The following is a 23238-nucleotide window of genomic DNA, read 5'->3' as shown; positions in this document are numbered from 1 at the left end:
TTCATCTTAGGGGAAGGAAATTTTTGCCAAATAAAACATTTCACTTCCTAAGCCTACCAGGACTGCCAGTATTACAACTATTGAGTTCCCATCTTGGTCACTACAGAAAAGAAATTCTTTTTGATGAGAAAAGACTGAAACATTGATGCTACTATACTGTTATTTCTACAATAAAGGAGGACCTACAGTCCTGTAATTCCACTACAGAACATAAACTCTTTTTAAGAGAATTAGTGCAAAACCCTATCAGCGTCACCATTATCCAAAGCCTCACTACTTGTTTTGCCTCCAATACTTATACTTTTTAACAGGTAACTTTGATTGTTTTTAAATGAAGAACATCCTTCCTCAATTACAGTTTCTCCTGGGAGAGGTTTTAACTGTCCATCCACAGCTGCCATCTTCGCATCTTGCAGTTCATTTTTGAGTGTCTGGACTGTATTCAAAGCAGAATCGATTTCCATTGGGCCACACGCTTCATGAGCCTATTCAGAAATCAGATCAATATCAATGTTAGCAGCTGTAAGCCACTATCAGAAATAATAAATACTTCAGGTATAACTTCCCTCTCCCAAATGATGGCTCTTATGCCTTTAGAGGCCACTGTGAGCACTTTCAAGTGTTACACATCATTGATTCCAAACTCCTGCACGATATTCTTAGCTTGTGAGTAGCGTAACACACTGTTAAGAGCCACCAGGGGAATGAGATACGCTCAGCTTGTGTACATATATCTGCACACTGGTAGTCCAGGCATTGAGAAAATAAGTGCTGCAGTCTGGACTTCACCTTTGACAAAAGCTACCTATGCATCCTGACAAAAGTCACACTGACTCACCCAATAAGGCAGCCCACAGTCATCAGTACCTGAGCTGGGCATTTTGATGTTAGCTCAGATGTAGCCACCTATATGCTATAAACCTTGTTTGGGGCCTCAATGCACACAATAATCAAAGAGCAGACTGTCCACTTTAAAATATGGTAGTTTATTTTAAACCCATATATAATTTAGCAAGCAGTGTCTGAAACACAGATAGCCTCTGCTTCCCTGAACTTTAGAGGTGATAGCTCCAGTTCACAATCACTGACCACAGCTGTGTTCTCACCAGTTTGGCAGGTACATGAGATAGGCTCCCCTTCCACTGCTCTCCTTCAGATGTAAAGCAGCTCAGAGCTTTGATGTGCTGCTCTGGGCAAAGCCTCCCCCTGTCTTTCTGGAAAGGGTAGCACAGGCTTTTCAATTTTCTTGCCGTTTCTCCCTCCCCTTTCTGTTACAACACAGAAGTCACCTGTGACTCTGAGCAAACTGTGTACAAAAGGCAACACATAAAGTGAACTCTGCTTGAGCATGAGTCATTCCCTTGGGGGAGACACAGTGGGCCAAGGAGAAGTGAGTCTGTGACCACCATCCAGGGCATCTTGCTTTAGCTGGTTAAAACCAGCATTCACCTACCTTCTGGGAGGCTGTTCGTAGCTCAGCTAAGCTGGTAGCAAGATTCTTTGCACACTGACTTAGTTGCATTGCTGCTGCTTGATCAGTCACAGTGGGGACTGCAGCTTTTGCAGATGCCACCATCTTACTTCCAGGCTGTTTAGATAAGGAAGGGGGAACATTCAAATAAGGAAGTAGGGAACACAGCTGGTTTTATTAGTTCATTTTCTTTAAATGTGGCTTAGGATTCAGTAAACAAACTGCTTTCTCCATTCACACAGTCAGGAGGTTTCCACATTTTCTGTAATGGTCATTTCATGCACTTCCCTGCTCCTTAACCACAACCCTCTAGATCCCAGCCTTTTAATCATGTGCTGCACCCTGTCATTATTCCATACGGCAGTGTCTTCTGCAGCAGGAACACATTGTGCTTTACTAGTTCAATGACTTCTTCACTGGTACCAGTGTCTGCTTGAGGCCTTTGAGTACTCATGTTGACTACTTAAAAATATTGCAATGTGCAGTTTTTGCCATTCAGCATCCAGGCAGCACAAGCAGGTCCAGAGGGCACAGATGGCAAATTTGCCTCAATATTTCTAAGTATTAAACTCTGCCAAAACGCTCTATCTTGAAAATTGCAACTCAAGCACCGATTCCTCACAAGGTTTGCTGTTAGTACAATTAGAATACTTCTCTGATTCTTACCATCACTGTGGTACACATACACCCAGAGGGGAGATGTATCATTTTTTAATGTCTCTGGAGAGAATCATACAGCAAAATACTTGGAGTGAGAGCATGGTTTGCAATACCTCTAGCTACATGTGTCCATAAAGAGCCTGTTATCAGCAACCGCATTTAAGGTGGGAGTAACTGGTGCCAAGTAATCATTAAGTCATTATACAGAAAATTGGTTTCTTCTGTTTGTTTCTTGCAATTTAAACATTAAATCCAATAGGTTTGATACCAACATTCAATATTTTATCTTCTTTAAGACAAGTGTCTAAAAAAAATGGTAATACTCTTTTATTTGTGAAGAATTTTGGAGCTGCTTCTTGCACCACTAACTTTACCTTCACCAAGAAAATTATATCCTCTCACATACTCAGACCCCTGCTTAGAAAGATGCTCAATTCTTTCCATCTTGTTCTTTAAACTCTTTCACAGAAGGCAAGTGTTACAGCAATGAATGTTTCTTCTCCACACACTTGACTTCTCTTGTTACATTTATCCTCAATTTTGGTGGTTTTATTTTCCACAGATTCAACACACTTCACCCATCTGACCTGAGGAATTGAATTCTCCTTAGCTATAGCTCAGTCAGTGATGGACTTTTTAGAACAGTTTACTGCTTATTAGTCACAAATGAAAATATACACCATTATAAAATGCTTTTTGCTGTGATGGATTCTAGTACAGTGATTGATTCACTTCACCTGAAGGAAATTCTGGCTGGAATTTATTAAAGCAAGCTGGGCACTGAGGTCTTCTGACTGAGCTTGACTTCCTCTTACACCCTGCACCAACTGAGGAATATGGTCTGCAACATTCTACAAAAACAAAGAGAAAACCTTTTAATAGATAAACAAAAACTCCAAACCCACTGACAGACAAGCAAACCCTCTCTCCACCCCCCTTAAAGACAACCTGTAATATTCACAGGTACAATACTCCTGTGCCTTCACAGAATTCATTTAGGCCACCATGGAACTGGATGAATACACAATAGGATTTTTTCAGAGACTTCTCTTAAGAAATCTTTATTCAAGCCACTGATTAAAGACCCTACAAAACAATCTAAGATTTTTCTGCAAAATTCCATACAGAAAGTATTTTAATTCCTTTGCCAAGCTCAAATGCAAGTACTGGAGGGGACATGTTTTTCAAGAGAATGTCTTGCTTTCAGAAAAACAGTGTCTTCTACACCTAAGCACCTCAGCCTCCTTTTCCTTGACTTCTAACAATACAAACTATATAACGTGGCTGGAGCATGCAACAGTGGGCATTGCTAAAACTTTATTCCTGAACTGCCCAGATTCATGATCCTTGTCCATCCATTCCACAATAAAACTTACTTCAGCAGTGCAGTATGAACTCCTTCCCCCCCCCCCCCCCCCCCCCCCCAAAGTAAAAAAAAAATCAGCCTTCTCTGTTACCTAAGAAATGATCATCAAGGAATTAGAATGAACTGGAAACAATAAAGTGAATCAGCTCACCTTTTATTATTATTGTTTCAATTCATACTGAAATAGCAGCATCCTACATCACAAATTTGACATGCACTAGAGTTACCTTACTTAACTACAACATTTTAGGATTACCACCAAGAAATTGCTGAATGTTAATGTGGCCTTTTAACAATGCCTTCTTTACTGGTTTTGTTCTTGTTACCCACATAGCTGCTCTTCCATCCAAAAGAAAACCCTTCTGCATTCTATTGTCTTTTCAATTTTTTGTTTGAACACAATTTATTTAAAAGCCCTGAAGCAACTCTAGTCAGAGCTAGAAATTAAGCTGCCAAATGTAGCTTAAACACTAAAGAGAACAGCTTCTCAGCAGGCACTGAATTCCAGCTTGGAACTATCAAAATGTGCTTGACTTCAGGCATACCTTGAAATCTGTGGTCTTGGCAGCTTCAAGCTAAGAATCATGTTAACCCCATTGTAAGGTCTAGAATGCTTCTACAGTGACATTTCAGGCTGCAGGTACTTGTGTGCTAAACATCAGAATAGCAGGATCAGTGCTGTTTGTTATCTAACCAGTATATTAAAATAAGAATTTCACTCCATTATAGTAGAAATCACTACTGCTACTCCATTCCTTGGTGTGGAAAAATCAAAGGTTACCTTTATATTAAAGCAGACCTCAGCCCCATTTCACTGTATGTATCATTCAAAGGCCTGTTTTGATGATCACAGAGCTACTCATTTGCTAAAGAGCACACTTGAGCCAGTGTACAGATTTGCTTCTAGCATAGCTCTGCATATACAGCACTGCTGACTGATTTGCAGCAAAGCATTTACTTGAAGCACTTACTTCAGGTGAACTGGTTATTACTCAACAGATACATGCTGAGGTATATCTGCCTGTCAATTCTTTGCAGTAAAGTGTTTGCAGGGGTATTTGTTAACAGCCTAATACTAGTACATGGCACTCACAGTAGCTCAGCTTTCCAAGGCTCTCCGAACCGGAAGGCAGGGAAGCTATGGGTAATTCAATAAATAAGGGTTCTCTAGAATCCACAGATGAATGTATGTTGCTATGCTATTATTACAGCAGGTGATCTTCAGTTCCCCATAAAGCAGAGCCCAAGAGCTATTTCTCAGGGTGTTGTGATACATTTACCTTACAGCTCTGCACAAGTTGCTGGTGGGCTGCTGTGTTCTTATTTGACACCGCTGCATTCTGAGAAGCTGCAATGGTCTGAGTAGCAGCAGCTGCAGCTTGCTTAGCAGCAATCTGTGGAGAAAAGGAAACAGACTTAAATCAGTGGTAAAAGTCTAAGTCATTTAGAGGGTGAAATACATATTTTAGATAACTTTGACAGTAACACCTTTGACAGATTAATACATTGTATCCTTAGATCAGTTTGAATTGCCTTAAGGAAACTCAGAATTGTTCTTCTCTCAAGATGAAAGTAAGCTGAACGCTGCTATCCAGCTCTATCTTGCCAATAAAGAAAAAGGTAGAACTAGGAGGATTCTAACCTCTTACTCCTTCATAACTTCGGATGCAACATGACCAAAAGCAGTCAGTTACAGAACAGAAATGGTCTAATCAATTAGTTCTTTACAAAGAAGGCCACAGAAAACAGGCAAGGTATATACAGTGCTTCACACTGCTACATCAACACTTCTGACAAAGACTCAAGGGAGCCAGCTTCTACTGAGAATGCTCTATGGTAAAACCAAAGACACTAAACTTATGCAAAGGTAGAAAATACCGATATTGCTGAGTCCGAAAGCACTGAGAAGATTAAAAATTCAACCATTCATCCAAGCTATTCAAACATGTTATAACATTCTTTTCTTTAAATGGCCCACTAAATACAACCAAGCAGGAAGCTCATTGTTACCATTACACATTTCATTCCTTTGTAAGGCAGTATGTATTGCAAAAGTAAAACAAGTAAATTATCCTTTCCATAAAGCTTTCTTGCATACAGCCACAAAACTGAGACATCACGGTTTATTTCCTGAAATACTGCTCATTTTTGGTTCTAGTCAGATAAAGTAATTTAAATGCACTTCTGGAACACAGTTACCTCCTTGAGTTCTCCTTGTTTGTCTAATCTCATTGCACTTGAATCAGACTACTGTAAAACCACAGTTGGAAACCAGGAATTATGAAAGGCTTCTTTTTTCAATCTGTCTTTTCTACATTTTAGGCTGCGAAAGGGAAGATCAAACCTTGCCTACAAGACAAACTTCACAGGTATTTTATTCTTATTGCACAGCAAATTGCCTTTCTCCCTCTTGGCTGTCCTATCAGATAGGACGTATCTTTTTATTTCTGCTTTGATTCGCCAAACAAAGTACCAGTTTATTTGGATATGCTGCAACTCAACATATCTTTGCATGGAAATTTACATGAAACTCTGGCAGATACACACCACCAAAAGACAGTGTGTAAATGAAAGATCATAGAGATAAACGAAACCAGAAATGAAGTAATTTCAACTCAGCTGTTCAAAATCTCAGCTATCCTAATTTTATGACTGGGCCACCATCAAATGTCTCCTGAGTCACTTTACTATGTCAGTGATAAGTTGCTCGATTTCCTCAGGACTATGGTATCACAAACTAGCATCTCAAAATCCAAGCCCTGTAACTCTGGAACTGAGCTTGCAGTGCTGTTCTGTGCTTAGCACTTTTCCTGAAATAGGCATTTTGCTTGCTTGAAATGATCTACTGATACTAATTACCAAAATGGAATAAACTGCAAATTCAATAGTCTCTGGTTTCCAACCTCTAATCTGTTGACAATTTTCTTCTTGATGGCATTCTGTGCAGCAGCATTTGTAGCAACCCGCAGTCCCTCTGCTGCTTCTCTCAGACGCTGCTGTTGATCCTCATTTTCAGGATTGGCTGCAGCTCCCTGCACAAGATTTCAGAGCAAAAACCATGAGCCTTAGTAAAAATTCCTGGAGAAAATATAGATGATTATCAAGGCTTTAGTTCCAGACAGTGTCTGATACATCACCCTTTATTTTCCTCATATTGTCTTAACCAAACTTAGAAGAACATTAAAGTGTTGCAAGACTTTGAAGCGGACAATTTATTGTTGGTGCAAGGTTGTTACCATGTATGTTAGGTATTGTGAGGAAGGCAGTTGAACATTTGCTTTAGACACTACTTTAGGTGCTTGGGAAAAAAACCCTGTGTAAACCACCAGATCTGTAACAACATACTTTGATGAATGTAGGCTTTGCAAAGAACAGTTTTCAAATTTTCCAGTTCAATATGCCTTTCAGGAACTGCAGTTCAAACCCTGAGATTTAACCCAGGAGGTTTTCTTCATTTGAAGTCTGAGAAAGTACTTGCAAGTCAAGTATATGCTCTGTAGCCAGGCATATGGGCCTTCTAGAGCCCTAGCAGAATGGCTGGCCCTGATCTGTAAAAATCATTAAAGTGCAGGATCTGGGAAACAACGCAAAGAACTTATTATTCCCTAGTAGATTTAAACAGGTTTCTAGCACAGAGTCCTCTTGTGAGAACAGGAGTGTGGGGGGTGAACAGCACAGGCAAAATTTCCCAAGTGGAGGGAACTGTTCCTAAGAAGCACAGACGCCTTAACAGCTTTTGCAAGAGATAGTTGTAAGTGACTGCTATGGGTTATTTTTTCTCAATGTATGATCACAATAAATTGTTAAATGCAGAACATTTACTGGTTAAGAAGAAACATCTCTACTATCAGCCAGATCCTATGTATGATATCCCACATACCGCTTTGTGTATAACCATAAAGTTTGAAGCTGTCACTTATTTCATTTTCCTGGTACCTTTGCAGCTTCAACCATGCGGGCTGTAGAATCTGCCAGGAGCTTTGCAGCAGCCAGAAGCTTCTTAGAGTTCTCCATGTCGATTTCTGCTTCAGCATCTGACCTCATGGCATTGACCAGATCAGAAGTGGCTTGAGCCAGTACCCTGGCCTGCCGTACCATTTCACCTGCAGGGTACAGTTATACTTTTACTTTCCTCCTCTCTGCATTTCAGTTTCCATTTCAAAAGTCATCTCAACAAGATGAAAACAGTTACATTTGTCAAAGTATTCTTTTGATGAAGCATTCTTTTGACTTGAAAATGATTTTCAAAGTTCGTAACTTAGGAGCTTCACAAACAAACTCTTGGATTGCAACATAAATGAAGGAAACTGCTATAGTGGAGAGGAAAAAAACGTAGTATTTGCATTCTAGATCGGAAGACAAACCCCAACACTTTAAGGTAATTTTGACTACACAGTTCAAGGAAGCTCCTGGCCTAGTGGAGATTAATAATTTTGCTTTCAAATTACAGCAAGAATTCACTTAATAAAAATTATCCGTTTTTCACCTATTTTTCTTCTCTGTCTAATAGAAACTAAACTGTCAGAAGAGAGCCAGCACCAATTAGGTAGGTTTAGCCAAAAACAAGGTGTATATTTAAGATACCAGAGTCCTGGTGAAGCACGGGGATGAAACAGCAATGTTTCTGAAGTGGATAGACACCCTTTCTAGGGCAAGTTCATTTGGTCACCAAAGCATACACTTGAACTCTTTTGTAATAGACTGGAGCCCATAAAGCCTTGGGCTTTCTGCAAGTTATCAAATCAATTAGGATGTATTTGAGCCTAAGGTCTCATTCTTTCCAAATGCTCTTAAAAAATCACGGGAAAGTAAACCAAAGCAGCATTTTTCTCATGTGTTAAGGTGACTTTGGGGCTTCAGAATTAAATCGTCTTCTTACCAGGCTGCTTTGCTCAGAAGCAGGCAAAGCAATTAGAGTTTTCTAGCTTTTATCACCTATTTCCCAAAGTGCCATTTTGGATTTATGATTTTTACCAATAATGGTAACTCAGTTCCAAGTCCAAATATTCCACTTACTAAAAAATCCCTTTAAATGCCCTTTCTTACAGCATTAAGCCAGTAAATCAAATTACTGCTTGGGTAATAATACAGCAGTCACAAGCCAGTCTCTTTGCTGTTAAAACTGCGACCTCAGAAGTGCAGTAAGTTGAAAACACAGAATGGAATCTGAATGCCTTCTACTAAAAACTAAGTACTGCGCAAAAAGATATTTGACTGTGAACAGAAATAAAATGCTATTCGAGATCATCTCTTTCACTGCAGTCTTATGTACAGAAGCTGAATCATAAGTGTCAGCTAAACATAAAACTTGACATGGCATCCTGTGCGCATCTACAGTAACTAGATTCCTTAGTAATTTACTGGTTCTTTACTAAAAATTCATATTGGATGGGTTAAATGTCAGGCATCTCAAGTTTTGGTTAGTTCTAGAAGCTGCACGTTTTAAAAACATCACAGAAAAAAAAAAAGCAGGATCAAGTTTCAAAACCTACAACAAATCTAGGTATAATGAAATCAATCAGTGGGAAATACTTGCCCAGGTACCTGTCTTTATATTTGAAGATGAGAAACTGCTACACAATTCTGTGAAGTGAAGCAGTGGTAGAAAACAGACAAAATATTACAGTAATCCTTTAGCATGAGACTCATTGTTTTCACAGAATATTCATTCTACCAAGCACACAGCTGTGTGCACACTGCTGATTTAATATTATGGGCTGAATGACTACCCATGATGACAGCACTAGCCTAGAAACACAGTACACCAGAGAAGTGGCTTTTTACTTGTACTGTTTGAAATGTCCACATCTCTGACTCATGAAAAGCTACTGTTCATTAGAGAAACTTACCAGCATCTCCCATTGAACTGAAAATACTCTCTGTGACACACATGATGGTATCTGTAGCCTGGTCATAGCGTCCAATGGGCTCTCCCCTGCTTGCAAACTGGCGGACATGCTGCAAGAGGTCATTCAGGGCTTGGCTGACAATGCTGGCAGCTGCACTGACCTGCTTCAGTAACTCAGTGTCATCTGTGGCAGCCTGGCAGGCCCTCACGCAGTTCTCCACCGAACGGTCTACCAGTTTCCCTGCCTCAATCAGCTGTTCCTGACACACTGGAGAGCTGATGGTGGGACTCACAACCTGCACGGGGAAAGGACACAAAGCATTCAGAAAAGGTTTATCTGCAAATTTCCTAACTACTAATCTACTACATCAGGGTTTTTTTTCCCCTTGACAGAAAACCCTGAAAGTATTTAAATACGTAGCTTCAGGTATCTAGATTAGGAATCTGGATTCTGCATATTGTTAACTGGATTCTAAGAATGGAAGTCCCTTTCTTGTTTGATGCTTCTTCAACAGCTACTGACCTGAGAAAACCACAGAGAATGGCTCTGGAGGGCAGGCATGGGCCAAACTCCTCCAGAATAACTACATCCTCTGACAGACTCCTATTCCCCTGGAATTCCAAATAAAATGAAATCTCAACTGGAACTGGTCTTGTAAAGCCTTCTTATATCAGCCTTTTGTTTGTTTGTTTAAATAAAGGTAGTGCTTCACACAAGTCAAACCATGTTCTACTTCTGAACGACAAGTAATAAACAAGTAATAAACCTACAGGTTAGAAGGAAGCCTCCCTTGTTTTGTTCAGGCATATCCAGAGAGCCTTCAGCAATGGGAAAAGTTTACATATTTTATGAGGAAAATAGGATGCCACTGGGTGTCTTATGCCATACTGAACAAATTCACTGGCAGTAGGAACATTGAGTCCAAATAATGAAAATCCATATATATGGATTTAAAAAGGCCCTTGCAGCCAGAGAAATAAAGTAGAAAATATATAAAATTTAGTACCTAATATCAACTGTTAATTTTAATAGAACCCTTCTGGCCCTTTTGTTTTCTGCAAAAGATGACCATTCAGACTTTGAAAGCAGCATCCAGGTAGGCAATGAGAACTGTTTCATAATGGAAATGTAAACAAGTAGTTTGTTTCTTTAGTTTTTAGACAAAAAAGGCTGCAGAAGTTGTATTGTTCCAATTGCAGACTTCAGAATTTGAGGTATGAGCTCCACTCCTTTGTAATTTGCTTTGACTGAACACAACTACTTGGCCAAAAGCAATGGATCTATTAAAATGACTGGGCTACTTCAAATTAGTGCAAACTTATTTAAAATCAATGATGACCAAATTGATTTTATTTTCAGCAAGAATACCAATTTTTCATTATTTAGATTTGCATGAGGTAAACCCATCCTAATTCTAGGCTTTCACTGATAACTTACATAGTGATCCCCAGGCAAGATGCCCTTCTTAAGCCAATGTTTTCTAGTTTTTTATCAGTATTAGTAACTCATCAGACGGGCTCTGTTATTTGTGGAAACTTCTCTGGAGATTGCAGCAACACCTCACATACTCAGGGCTCCTGACTGCCACAAGTATGGGTGATGATTCATTAATCAAAACCTTTGATAGTGCATAAATCTAGAGCTATGATACTAACACAGCATATTGCCAGAGACTGTTGGAAATAAGGAGAAGCACAGACACAAACCAACACCTTGCCAACTCATGGGCACTGCTAGCCTCACCTTCGCACAAGCCACGAGCTGTGAAGTAGAGAGTGCGCACTGTGTAGCGGCAGCAATGACTCGGTTCTGCAGGACAGTGTCCTCTGCGACCTGTGCTACGTTCTTGGCCTTCAGCACTAACATGGCAGCAGCATTTGCAACAGCTTTCGCCAGACTCATAAGAACATCCTGGTACAATAAAGGGAAAACTCAATCTTATGAACAAAAAAAAGGTATGTTTTTGTTAAGATTTATATTAAGAATTTATATTAAGATCATTTATATTAAGATCAAGTCTTCTAAAGGTAAGAATTCTCTTGTATCAAAACATGAAATCAGCACTTTGTGATTGTGTAATTAAAAACAATTTCACAATGGATTAACCTCAATTAGCAGGGAGAAACTTTCAATCTGGCATTTCCTAACCACACTTTAGGAAGCCTGGTTTTATGCAGTGGCCTCCTCATTAGTAAGCTGCACAGTTCTGACAGTGACAAGCAACCCCCTCATTACCTGGAACCTTTCATCTGTTTCATTCTCTCCAATTTGTCTCAGTAGCTCCCCGCTTGCTTGCCCAATGCTTCCAGCTGCAGTCAGAACTGTCTGTCGAGGCTGGAAAAATAGAAGGGTGAAGAACATTAATTCAAAGAAAATGAGCTTTACTTGAATTTTAGATTTCCTCCAGGAACTTCTGCATTAGCATGCAATCAATATGGCTAAAAAAAACCCCATTACACAACAGAAATACTTTGGAAAATTCTTTACTTTTCCAAATACACAACTGCACATCCATATTTCACGGTTTCACCCGAAGTGCCCCAGAGAACTTGTAAAGAATTTCAAAGAACTCAAATAGACATTGTTGTAATAACTCTATTGAGGATGGACAGTCAATATGCCAACTGATCTGCAACATCATGAAATTTCATGGTCTTCAAAACATAAACACTTGAAGAGATCCAAGGCAAACCGGCTGCTGACTCCAACTCTTAACAAACTGATCAAGACAGTCTACCCTGGTCAATACCACTCTAATTTCTGGAAGACTACAGCAAAGGAATTAACTTTTCATTTTATATGTCAAAGTAGACAAAGATAGTAAAGAAAAAGAATCATGGATGAGTATCTCTCCACTTCCTATTAAACTGAGTCTTACTACTGTTTGAAATTTGTTTCAAAAAGAGAATACAGGACCCAGATAAATGAACTATTTATTATACAGATCAATTAACCTGTGCAAATAACACAGAACATTCTAATATCAAGGTGCAATACTTAAAGGCCTGAAGACAGAGTAAAAAACAGTGAAAAGAACCTGCTCAGGGGAAATTGCTTGGCATGGAGCAGGCAATCTTAGCTTAGAAGCTAAGATGTCTCAAAAAAGCCAAAGCCACACATTTCACAGAGAGAACTTGAGAAGTTTCCATCTACTCACCTCTCCTGAAGTGGGTTGCACAGCCTTCAGCAAGTCTGAGACAGCACTGGCCAATGTTCGAGCAGCTTTCAGGAGGTCTTCTCCACTTCCAACTTCATCATCCATGAGAGCAGCAAGCAGTTTCACACCTTTAGACATCTCAGTGAGGTTGGAAGAGATGGTCGTAATTGCACATCCCACAGCAGTGTAATCAGTGTCAACTGGATCCCCTGGTAAAGAAAGTGTTTTTTCATGGTCAGAATGCTTTACTGGTTAAAAGGGAAAAAGAGGCAGTTACCCCAGGCTACACTCTGGTGAGACTTAAGAGACATTTTAAGATAGCCAAGCAATGCCTACTAAGTAATTTCATTGCCACTTAAAAAAAAAAAAAAAAAAAATCAGACTGATAGGATTTTTCCAATTTCTATATTTCTTCTTCTACACGAATTTATCTTCTAATAGAATTTCTCTTCATTCACTACAATTTGCTGAGCAGTTTCAGGTATCTTCCAACATTGAAAGAACCCAAATAGAGTACTGACCCCTTTAAGCCACTCACAGCTCTTCCAATTTGTAATTTGCTCAAGAAAACACCCCAGCATCAATAAGCACATAATCTCTCTCTAACAACTGTCAGATCAAAAATGTTTTTTTTTTCTAACAACCTTGCAAACATTCTCCACCCTACTTTGTGGAGTAAGCAAGCCACATTTTATCTTCATCAATGGTCATATCTTCAGTGTAAGAGAGAAAGTGAAGATACAAAAGTAGTGTTGGGAGGGGCTGAAAGCTCATTTCACACATCAATACACTTAGCTACTGGGGTAATTTCAGCAAAAATTTTCCCCAGCAGCCCCATACTCAGTCCCTGTGTTACTTGAACTAGGTGGAGAAATAACTAGGAGACTGCAAGGAAATCCTTCCCTTTTAAATTTACCTGCTGTAAGGTTAACAACAGATGCGGTTCCTGCAGTGATAGCATCAACCTGAGAGTGTATTTCATGTTTTGATTCATCAACCTTGTTCTGAACCCATACTCTAGATGCCTGAAGAGCAATAACAAAAGAATTAAAGATTGCAGTGAGGTTCTGTAAGAGGAGATACTTCGGAAATCTCTCGTTCCTTCATGAACCTTTAAAAGAGAAACAGAGGACAACAACCAAATGCTTAAGTGACATACGAAAGCAAGCACTTTTTCTTTTGCTGAATCATTCACTACAGAATTGCTACCACATTCCAACAGCTGCCCTTTTGAGGTAAATGCCAGAAACAGTGCCTCTATGAAGGCTAACTGACAGTCCCCCATAAACAATAGTCTCTTGATCTGTCCCTCTGCCCTAACCTGGACCAGGAGTGACAGAAACCTGTTTTCCTGTTTTTTTATTTTTCAAGTGTCCTGGAGGCAGTCACTTCCACCATAAATATTGCCCATAGTTTGTGTTACTTTGTACATATGCACACAATGCTGGCAAGACTCCAGACACGGCTATGCAAGGAATTCTGCCACACCTGATCTCAGAAGACTGATCAGAGTCAGGTGGAACAGTGTACATGAATTCCTTAAAGAGAACGCAAAATTTTATCTCATTTTAAAAGCTTTACCAATACCACTTTAGATCCAGGGATAATGACTGATCTGTAAACACCCCAAAGCATCAAGATCCATTTCCATGAGGGACCAGAAAAGCTCACCATGTCCTGCCCTAAAGGTGGTAGGTTATCGACTTCATTGAGGTCAGCTTGTGCCTGTTGAACAGCATGCATACTGGAATTAATAGTCCCCATCAAGGCCTGCTGAGCTGAGGTCTGAAAGGCAAAACAAGGAAATGGATGTGTGCTACGTTCCAAATAGCCCTTCAAACTGATGTTACACATGCATGGAAAGACAGTGAGTGACAGCAATCCAACACCAGGCCATTTCAGAAAGCTACCTTTTCCCCAGTGCAATGGAGAAAGCAAAGCTTTCTAACACTCTTCTCACAGTCTTGATTCAGCCCATGTCATTTTATACTCCTTGGTACTTGCACACACTCATAAAATGCTGAACTTTCTCAGATCACACAATGCACAACAGACACACAGAAAGACACCAAGCTGCCTTAACTTGCATTCTATGAACATAAGCACGAAAACAAAATTTCCTTCAAGGATATAACATTACTGACTTGCAGGAACAGCCTACCAATGTAATCAAGTACAATTCTAAAACTGAATGGCCATAAATATGCATAAGCTAACGGAAGACTGAAGGGTTTTAGGCAGAGCAGGATCTGTATTGGGTGTCTGCAGCCCTGCAAACACCAATGTCTGACAAGGATGGAGAGGGTTGGCTCCAGGTGGCAAAGTAGAGATTCCCTAGCTCCTCCTGGGAGAGACCACAGTGGAGCAGGTTATTCTGCTGCAGCCTGCAGAGAAGGCCATGCTAGCAGATATCCACCCTGCAGCCCACAGAGGACTTTGCATTGCAGCAGGTTGATATTTCCCTGAAAGAAACTACATCCTATGGAGGCCCCACACTGGAATAGAGTCCTGAGAGAAACTGCAACTCCTCGCTGGAGCAGGCTCTCCTGAAAGCAGCTGCAGCTCATAGGGGACCCACACTGGAGCCAATTTATCTTGAAGGACTGTAGCTCATAGACAGGACCCATGCTGGAGCTGTGGAAAAGCATGAGAAAGAAGGAGCAGCAGAGAGAGGCTGTTATAAACTGACAGCCTGGGAGCAGGGAGTAGAAGAGTTAAGCTGTTTCTGACTTACTTTCAGCACAGACAAGTTTCAAACACACAAAAAAGTAAAGTTTCAAATACAAAACAGGAGGTTTCTCACAAGTGGAGGCATATGTCCTCTGTGCATCTGGCCGATTGTGACTTGTTGCTGGGGAGAAGGCATGATGCCAATGTTGAAAGTCTCTGGGCCACTGGACCCTGAACGCATCACAGCTGGTAGTGCCACAGAGCCATGTTCCACCTTCCCTGTTCGGTTGAACTGCTGCTGCAAGATGGTAGGTCTGGAAAGGAGGAAAAATACAAAATACAATACAGGGCGTTAGTTAGCTCCTGCAAATCAATCTCTGTTGGACGCTCTTCCTTCAGGATTTTAAATTGCATTTCACAATGCTTGGAGAAGCTGGAAAACTTTCCAGTTTTTCTTTCTAACCATTTGCTAACATTTTAGAAAAATAACATTAAATTGGGGCTTTTGACAGATCAAATATTAGTAGCACTAATAAGCAGGCACCAAGCAAGCAAGCAATGTGTTGCTTTGGTATATGTGGTACAATAGCTTTACCCCTTCCAGACGCATGACAGACAGAACCTTAAGGCATAACAATTGCTTTTAGTTGTTTCATAGGCTGATTAACAGAAAACATTTTGCAAGAAATCCCTAAATTTAAGATAAAAAACTAACATTCTTCCCTCTTCATACACACAAGCATACACAGTATTTGCTAATAATCTGGCAGCCTACCAAATAATGAGCTGGGAGGCAGGATACTTTCAAGAATAATAGTTATGTCATCCATGCTCATGAAGCACTTTGCCAGATATACTGTTCATAATTAAACATGGTTCAAGCTTTAACACTAGAAGGTCTAGCTTTAACAACAACTCTACTACGAAAAAGATTATTTCAATTGGGAAAAACCTTGTATTCATCTGTTACAAGTTTTGGGCTTCTTTGGACAGAATTTAGCTAAGAGTATATTCTGGAAGTGATTTGGAAAGGGCAGTGTCAAAAGCAAGCACATCTGAACATGTGCGATTTGTCAAAAGCTGAAAATTCACATAAGGCCACATTAAATATCTAACAAGTCTATCTCCTATAAACCATGTGTTCTAATAAATCAAATAGACTTCTCACATACACACTGCTGACACTGCCATAATCAGAGCTCCAAGAGGAGACTTGAGTAGCTCATTACAGCTTGTAATGCCACAAACCTATTTGTGATCTTTCAGTGCAAGGAAAGATTGAATATTCCTTTCAAGAGCATGGCCAGCTCTGCAGATCTGCTTTTGCTATATTCAGTTACTCTCCCATCAGAATCATAGTCTGACCTACTAGTATCAAAACTACCTTTACCCACACCACACATCTGATTTGTCTAAATCAATTTGATGAAATAAGGCAGCTCTCTTCCAGACTCAGTATACAACTGACAGACATTTAATTGACCTAGCAGACCTAGCAGACACAAGCAACTAAAACCTTGTAAATCCTAGGTATTTGTATGAACATCAAAAATGTAGTGTATCTTCACTACTGCTGAAGTACCTTCCCCAGCATCCTACTGAATTACAGCCTCAGTTCCTTTGCTCAAGGGTCAAGTTACTACAAGCTGGTGCCACGGCTGGTTTATTTAACCACCAGTTTTGTGACAAATACCTGCTCTTTAGTCGTCAAATGAAGCTAGGAGCCAGCTGAACTATTTGGGGATAGTACTTCCTTCTGTTGATATAACCTGTAGAAAATCCTTCTTTAACAGTAATAACCACAGTATTGCATTTGAAAAAAAAAAGCTGCCCCAGCTAAAAGGCATCACTCAAAGAGCATTTCCTTCTGTTGTATACACTCACTTCTTAGGTGAAACAGATTCTTCCAACATGGTTGATTCCTCATCACCTTCAAGTCCAAATCTATCTTTACTTTGCTTCTGGAGGGGAAATAAAAATAACATTGTTATCAAACAACGTGTGCTGCTTTTTGCTTTCTCTCCACCATTTCCTTGTCATTTATCTGAAACCTAGTCAAATAATCTGCAGTCATGTCTGGTGCCGAACACCATGCTTTTTGGCAGTGTGTGACACAATACCCCCTACCTCAGAAGACGTGTTCTTCAGCATTTAACAGAGCAAGTTCTAAGCCGTGGCAGATTAAGCATTATAAAGGAAAAAAGCCTATTGGTGCTTTTTTGAACAAAGGTATAAAAAAAGTGCCAAGATAAGTCTTTTCTCACAAAAAATATTTAGAGTACTGAGTGATACGCAACAACAGCAAATCCTGGTACAGATCAGACGTGTATCATGTCTCTCCCTGTTCTCTTCTAACTCAGGAGCATCAGACCGCCTCAGATAACTGGAACTCAGCTACAAGTCATATTTAGCATCCTGAAATGTTATTATATGCATACATGCCTCAAACACAGATATCTTCAGCTTGACACCTGGAAACTGCATGCTTCTCATTCATATCATGAAGCTTCATGGGGGTTTATTAGTTAACCTTTTCCTAATTCCATTCATTTTAAAACTGTCTGTGTCAGCAGATTGCAAAGAAGAAATTGAAGACTGGAAGGGAGTGGAAATACATCTGTATTCTATCAAGACAGCAAGGCTGCTTTCGGTTTGCACTAGAGAGTGAAGTTACTTTTGAATCAAGCTTTAAACTATCTATAGAAACCTGCAGTTTATTTAACATTTATTAAACCTGACACTGACTTCATGAGAGAAAAAGAACTGCAGCTTGCACATATTCGAGTTTTTGCACTGCTGTACAGAGATTTTTTACTGCGCTTTTACTACATTATCTTGTTACTTTACCTTCTTTAGGATGATATCAATGTAACCTGCTATTAACTGAGAGATCTGTTCTCCTTCAGTGGTCTGTACCGAGTAATAGCTTTCTTGATATTCCCCAAAATCCTGAAGGAGGTAGAAAAATAAAAATAAAAATTAAAATATCCCTCTCAGTACCAAATATGAGAGAATTCAGGTTTTAAAATTGTTTGTACAGACATATTATTACATCCAACTATAAGTGGAACTGCTCCAAGATTCTAAGCCAGCTTATATATGGAGGGTGAGGCAGAAGAGGAGAAGAATGCTTTTTATTGCAGTTTAATAACAGATGTTTCATAAATTGAAATGCCCATTCTCAGTCTGGCTTTATCGGACTCGGTCACTGAAGGATGGAGAAAAGTCTTCAGAATTCTATTCGAAAGCATTAGTGGTTAGGCACAAAACAGTTTTAATTGGTGTTTTTTGAAGAGATTTATATAGTATTTTTGGGCAACTGGTCCATCTAGAAACGTCAAAATACAGATTGATTTTAGACAGCAGTATGGGCCAGTTAATTAGTTTAGGACTCTGACTCGATATAATGCTAGAAAATTACAGACAGAACAAGTTACAATGAAGAATTTGTTCGGAATGTAAGTCCATCTTCCTTTCTCCTTGCCACATAGATCCCTCTGCCTCTGAATATATACAAAAAGGTTACCAGAGTGAAGCTTTTAGGTGAGGCAGCCCAGCGTTTTACAGTTGTCAGTGGCCATTCCTGCAAAACTTCCTTGGTCCTCTCATCCACACGCATCACCGAGTCTTTGGTAACACCCAGCAAACGAGGAACCAGCTTGTTTTTGCCTTTCATTTTTTCCTAAAACAAAATTGTTTTTCATTCAAATGGAGCTTGCCACAGGAGAAAGAAAAGCATGATGGAATATACTGACAGAAGAAAGCACCTGGCATGCAGACTAGGACAATTTAAAACTCCAGGCTCAGTTTGTCTGGTCACAGGCAGGGATTTTCAAGCAATGCATTAACGTTTGGAAGCCCTGGTCTTTACTGGATCTTTACTATGCAGTTCAAAAGACACTCCCTCTTCTCCCTCCCCCAGAAACAGCAGCATTTTAGGGATTGTGGTAACACATCTTTGGCCTCTGTAAAACCTTATCAGCTGATGAAGCCTTTCTTCCAGGGCAGTTTTTCAGCATGCAATCTGTATTCTCATTAAACTTATAAACGGCAACAACTTATGAGCTCTTTGTTAATGTTTTTCTGAAGACAGTACTTTGTTGCTAATCAAAAGAAAAAGCAGAAATATTGATTTAAAGAATTTAAATCATGACAGACTCAACTTTCTGGAAGAACTATGACAAGGATCTACACTGAAATTATAATTCTGTCCCACATGTAATTTACACCTTTTTCCAAATGCTGCTCTCAGACAGAAGGCTAAAAGAACATCTTTGACCTTTGCTTAGTGAAGAATCTAAGGTAAATACATAACCAAGCATACAGTATGATCACAGCAAGATCTACATTACCTTAACAAGAAAAAAGGACACTCCATAGGTCCGCAGGGAGCGGGCTAGCTTCACATACTTCACTTTTGCTTCTATTTCAGTCATCTCACCACAGTTTTTGTGCTCCTGTAAAGAGAGTTCAGTATCACTTAGGCGAAACAAACAAACAAACAAAGGGTTTAGCTTTTGCCTTTTTAAGGATGCTTAGTTAATAATCATTACAACCAGTGTCTGAAAACAATACTGGCTAAAAAATGTTACCTGTATCCTGTAATTCCTCACAAAGGAGGACATAACCTGTGCACCATTAGGCTTCATAAACTAACACTTCTTTCCTCAGCTTTAAAAAATAATTTAAAAGTTCCAGGACCCATATTTTTTCCAAGGAACAGACTATTTATTCCTTCTTTGTGCCCAAACCTTCTGACTCATGTAGGCATCGCATCACACCTTGCAATTGACCATTTCTCATCTCTTGCAGGTTCTTCCAATAGGCTTTTTTTTGCAGTTGCACTGTTAGCTACAATTTTTTCCATCACATGAAAAGAATTCTATAGATGAAGAAGCAGCAAGGATTTTTCTAAATTTGTTTTTTTTTTAAATTTTTCTAAATAAAAATCCTGGAATACTCATCTAGGTTTGTTTGGTAACTCTCAATTTCTATTTATTACTTTAACAACTTACTCATTAATAAACTATTACCTGGAAGCAATGGAGCTACCAATATTATGTATTCAAACAGCATCTGCTGTCCTACCCTAGACCATTCTTCTGAAAATCCTCTCCCAGTGTCCTGCTATTTAAATACTGTTTGTGGGATCCCTATCACACTCCATATTCCCCTTGCACTCTTCTAAATTGCTGGTTGCCGCCTCTCATAGTGGCTGATGGCAGCTGGGGGAGCACAAAGAACATGGGAAACACTTTGCTACTCCAGTTTATGTTACCATCTTGACAATGGTTCAGGGAGAAGCACTAGCATGAGCAACTGCAACTTCAAAAAGCCTTTTGCATCCCAAGGACATAGACTGATTACGTCTCTCAAGTTCAGTGCACAGAGAACATAAGTGGGATCCAAAAGAGCAAGGAGCCCAAATGTAGTCACTGCAGAGTGCGTACTTGGTGAAAATCACCTGCCAAACTCAATAGTGTTATGCCACAGGGCAACAGCTGATTTTTATCAGAAAGACAGCTTGCTTATTCTACTTGCTATTGCACCTTTGCCCAGCATCAGTGCCCTCAATGATCAGGTTCTTATCAATGCGCTGAAGCATGTAATGATTGAAACTACTCATAGATCATATTTGAATTGGGCAAAAATCACATGCTATGACTAGCATGATAAAGCAATACTTAGAAGTGTATGAGTTGGGTTTTTTTGCTTAAACTGCAACATCATTGCAACTAAAGGGACAGGAAAGCATTAGGCATATTCATTTATGAAGCAGTACTATAAGCTCAGACTTACTGAGCTACACAATTCCTAGACTTGGAGTGTAACAGACACAGGAAACCATACAACCCGTTCCTGCTCTTCAACTCATCTCCCCATCTGTGATCACAGATCACTGGTATGTCCTTCCAGTAGCCAAATGACTTGATTTTAGGTGCTGACCTCAGATTTTTTTCTACTTGTATTGTACTGCCAAAAGTATTTTTCAGTAGGCACAAATATTTAGTGCATCCACAGTACTCAAACTCTGAGACCGCTTCCAACAATGCCAGTACATTTCACACTCAACTGCTTCAGTCTTTTACAACTGCGAGGTTCCCAGACACATCACTGAACTCCAGCATCAGTTAGAAGAACTCCGTGTTACTTGAAGCTCATGCTCGAATAATGAAAGCAGCAAATTAAAACTACTTGCTAAATGTGCTTCTGTTTTAGTACAAATACATATCCTTACATTTCAATGCAACAGAGAAAAAGATCTTAAGAATACTGAATATTCACTCTCTATCCTTCAAAGTATACTGAACAATCATCAGTGAAGAAAAAAGGATCAGGACAATACATTTGCTGAAGAAGGAAAAGAAAAGCTGACAGATTCTTTACACTTGATTTTCTGATAGTTATATAATTCAAGTATACACAGAGTATACATCTGTGAATGTCTGTATTTTTCTTATAAAGGAAGTGAAGATAGAGTAGGGTTTTCAGTCTCAAAATTACCTGAAATATTCTCTTTTCAGCCCCTCTTTGTTTGGTATATTCTTTAGGCAGGAATTCTTTTAGGCTAGAAAAAAAAAGAATCCACAGTTAATGGTGCCTTCACAAGGAGAGATGCTTCCCATGCTCCTTTACTGGCAGTAAGTACCTCAAGCTTCCTAAAATAGGCGTAAAATACCTATACAGTGAAACAAAATTCTGGCTAAGTAGGGTGAGAGCACGAAGGTAACTTACATACTTCAGAAAACACTGCAATTACATCCCCATGTAAGACCCCTTCATTTTTTAAAAAGTTATCAAAAGTTAGTAATAACTGGCTCGTTTTCCATTCTTAAACTATAGATATCTCTCAGCATCTCAGACGGGTTCACATCTAAGTTCAGATACACTCACTGCAATCTGCGGGAACAAGGGGACGCTAAAGATTGAGCCACCTCTGTGTCTGAGTTCAGACACTGCCATTACTTTCCAGTAGCTCTTTGTTTTACTGATGCATTGGACCAAGTTCTTCCTCTGTGTCTTTCAAATGTTAGAGCACTAGCATTGGACCAAGTTCTTCCTCTGTGTCTTTCAAATGTTAGAGCACTAATATTTTACTGAAAAACTGCAAAGCCATTTAAGTGAATGCTTAATACCCGTCACTTTCTCGAAAGCAAATAAAAAAACATCAGTCCTAATTTTTGTAGCATTCAATTACTAATGGCGTCAGAATACAAAGCAATCTAAGTCAGTTTAGCCTCCATGGTAAAATCAGAATCTTTAAACACATCACTGGCACTTCCTTGCTGTATAACAAAATAAACTCTTTATCTCAGCCAAACACCAACCTAACTTGAAGACATATCAACATTGTGCTTTAGCAAATGTTCCTTTGTCGATTGTACTTTCCCATGTGGAACACTCTACTCTGAAGAAACTATGTCACATATTCAACAGCTCATTTTCAGTCTGAGGAAACTTCCACAATCCAAAAAACTGGTTTCTAAGGTTCCCTTATGCTTTTAAAAACTGAGAATCACAGAAAAAGCATGACTGGAGAATCCCCTTCTCATTTTGATTTACTCAGTAAGCAAGCACACTATTAACACAAAAAGCTAGAACTACCTACTATCATACAAAGGTTCTTTTCCATAAAGCTCTAGCAATATAAAACAAAGTGAGACTAACTGACCTTGCTGATCTTTCTTACAATGCTCCAGTAGATACATCTCATTAATACATGATAATGAAATCTCTTCCCATTACTTATTTCCACAGACACATCATTGGGTGGGGAAGGCTGGACAGCCAAATTCGTTTTGTATCCATTTGTATGTAAGGACTGTACACAACTGCCAACATATTTATTGTTTTTCACTGGCATAAAGGTAAAGCCAGTGCTCTTGAAAAAGACAGTTTAAGACAGGAAAACAGGCTAGATTAATGAATTGAACTTATGGGCACCAATTGTGCTTGGAAAGAAAAAGCCAAGGCGAACGTTTCAGGTGCTCCTTTCCTATTTGCATATGACTAATGTAAGTTCTTTATTAGGTATTTTCTCAGCAAATTTAAACACAGTGTGCCC

At 39.4% G+C, this 23238-nt stretch overlaps 1 protein-coding gene across 1 annotated transcript in view; it reads right to left on the bottom strand.

Moving 5' to 3' along the window:
* Window positions 1-23238, bottom strand: part of TLN2 (talin 2) — a 149180-nt gene that overhangs the window by 53797 nt on the left and 72145 nt on the right. Inside the window, exons 10-27 of the mRNA XM_061447172.1 lie at window positions 21678-21741; window positions 19526-19630; window positions 18700-18855; window positions 18021-18122; window positions 17058-17134; window positions 15307-15487; window positions 14175-14288; window positions 13420-13528; window positions 12504-12712; window positions 11582-11680; window positions 11090-11257; window positions 9347-9641; window positions 7434-7600; window positions 6401-6529; window positions 4778-4891; window positions 2869-2982; window positions 1454-1588; window positions 357-485 (exon numbers count right to left, since the gene is read on the bottom strand). Of these exons, the coding sequence (XP_061303156.1) occupies window positions 357-485; window positions 1454-1588; window positions 2869-2982; window positions 4778-4891; window positions 6401-6529; window positions 7434-7600; window positions 9347-9641; window positions 11090-11257; window positions 11582-11680; window positions 12504-12712; window positions 13420-13528; window positions 14175-14288; window positions 15307-15487; window positions 17058-17134; window positions 18021-18122; window positions 18700-18855; window positions 19526-19630; window positions 21678-21741 (2467 nt within the window). The remainder of the gene's footprint in view (window positions 1-356; window positions 486-1453; window positions 1589-2868; window positions 2983-4777; window positions 4892-6400; window positions 6530-7433; window positions 7601-9346; window positions 9642-11089; window positions 11258-11581; window positions 11681-12503; window positions 12713-13419; window positions 13529-14174; window positions 14289-15306; window positions 15488-17057; window positions 17135-18020; window positions 18123-18699; window positions 18856-19525; window positions 19631-21677; window positions 21742-23238) is intronic.

This window comes from Pezoporus flaviventris, unplaced genomic scaffold (genome assembly GCF_033815535.1).
Source record: "Pezoporus flaviventris isolate CSIRO_AGI_PZ_B2104156 unplaced genomic scaffold, CSIRO_AGI_Pfla_v1 ptg000006l, whole genome shotgun sequence".
NCBI lineage: Eukaryota > Metazoa > Chordata > Aves > Psittaciformes > Psittacidae > Pezoporus > Pezoporus flaviventris.
Note: the sequence above shows the minus strand (reverse complement) of the source record. Positions and strands in the feature narration are given on the sequence as shown.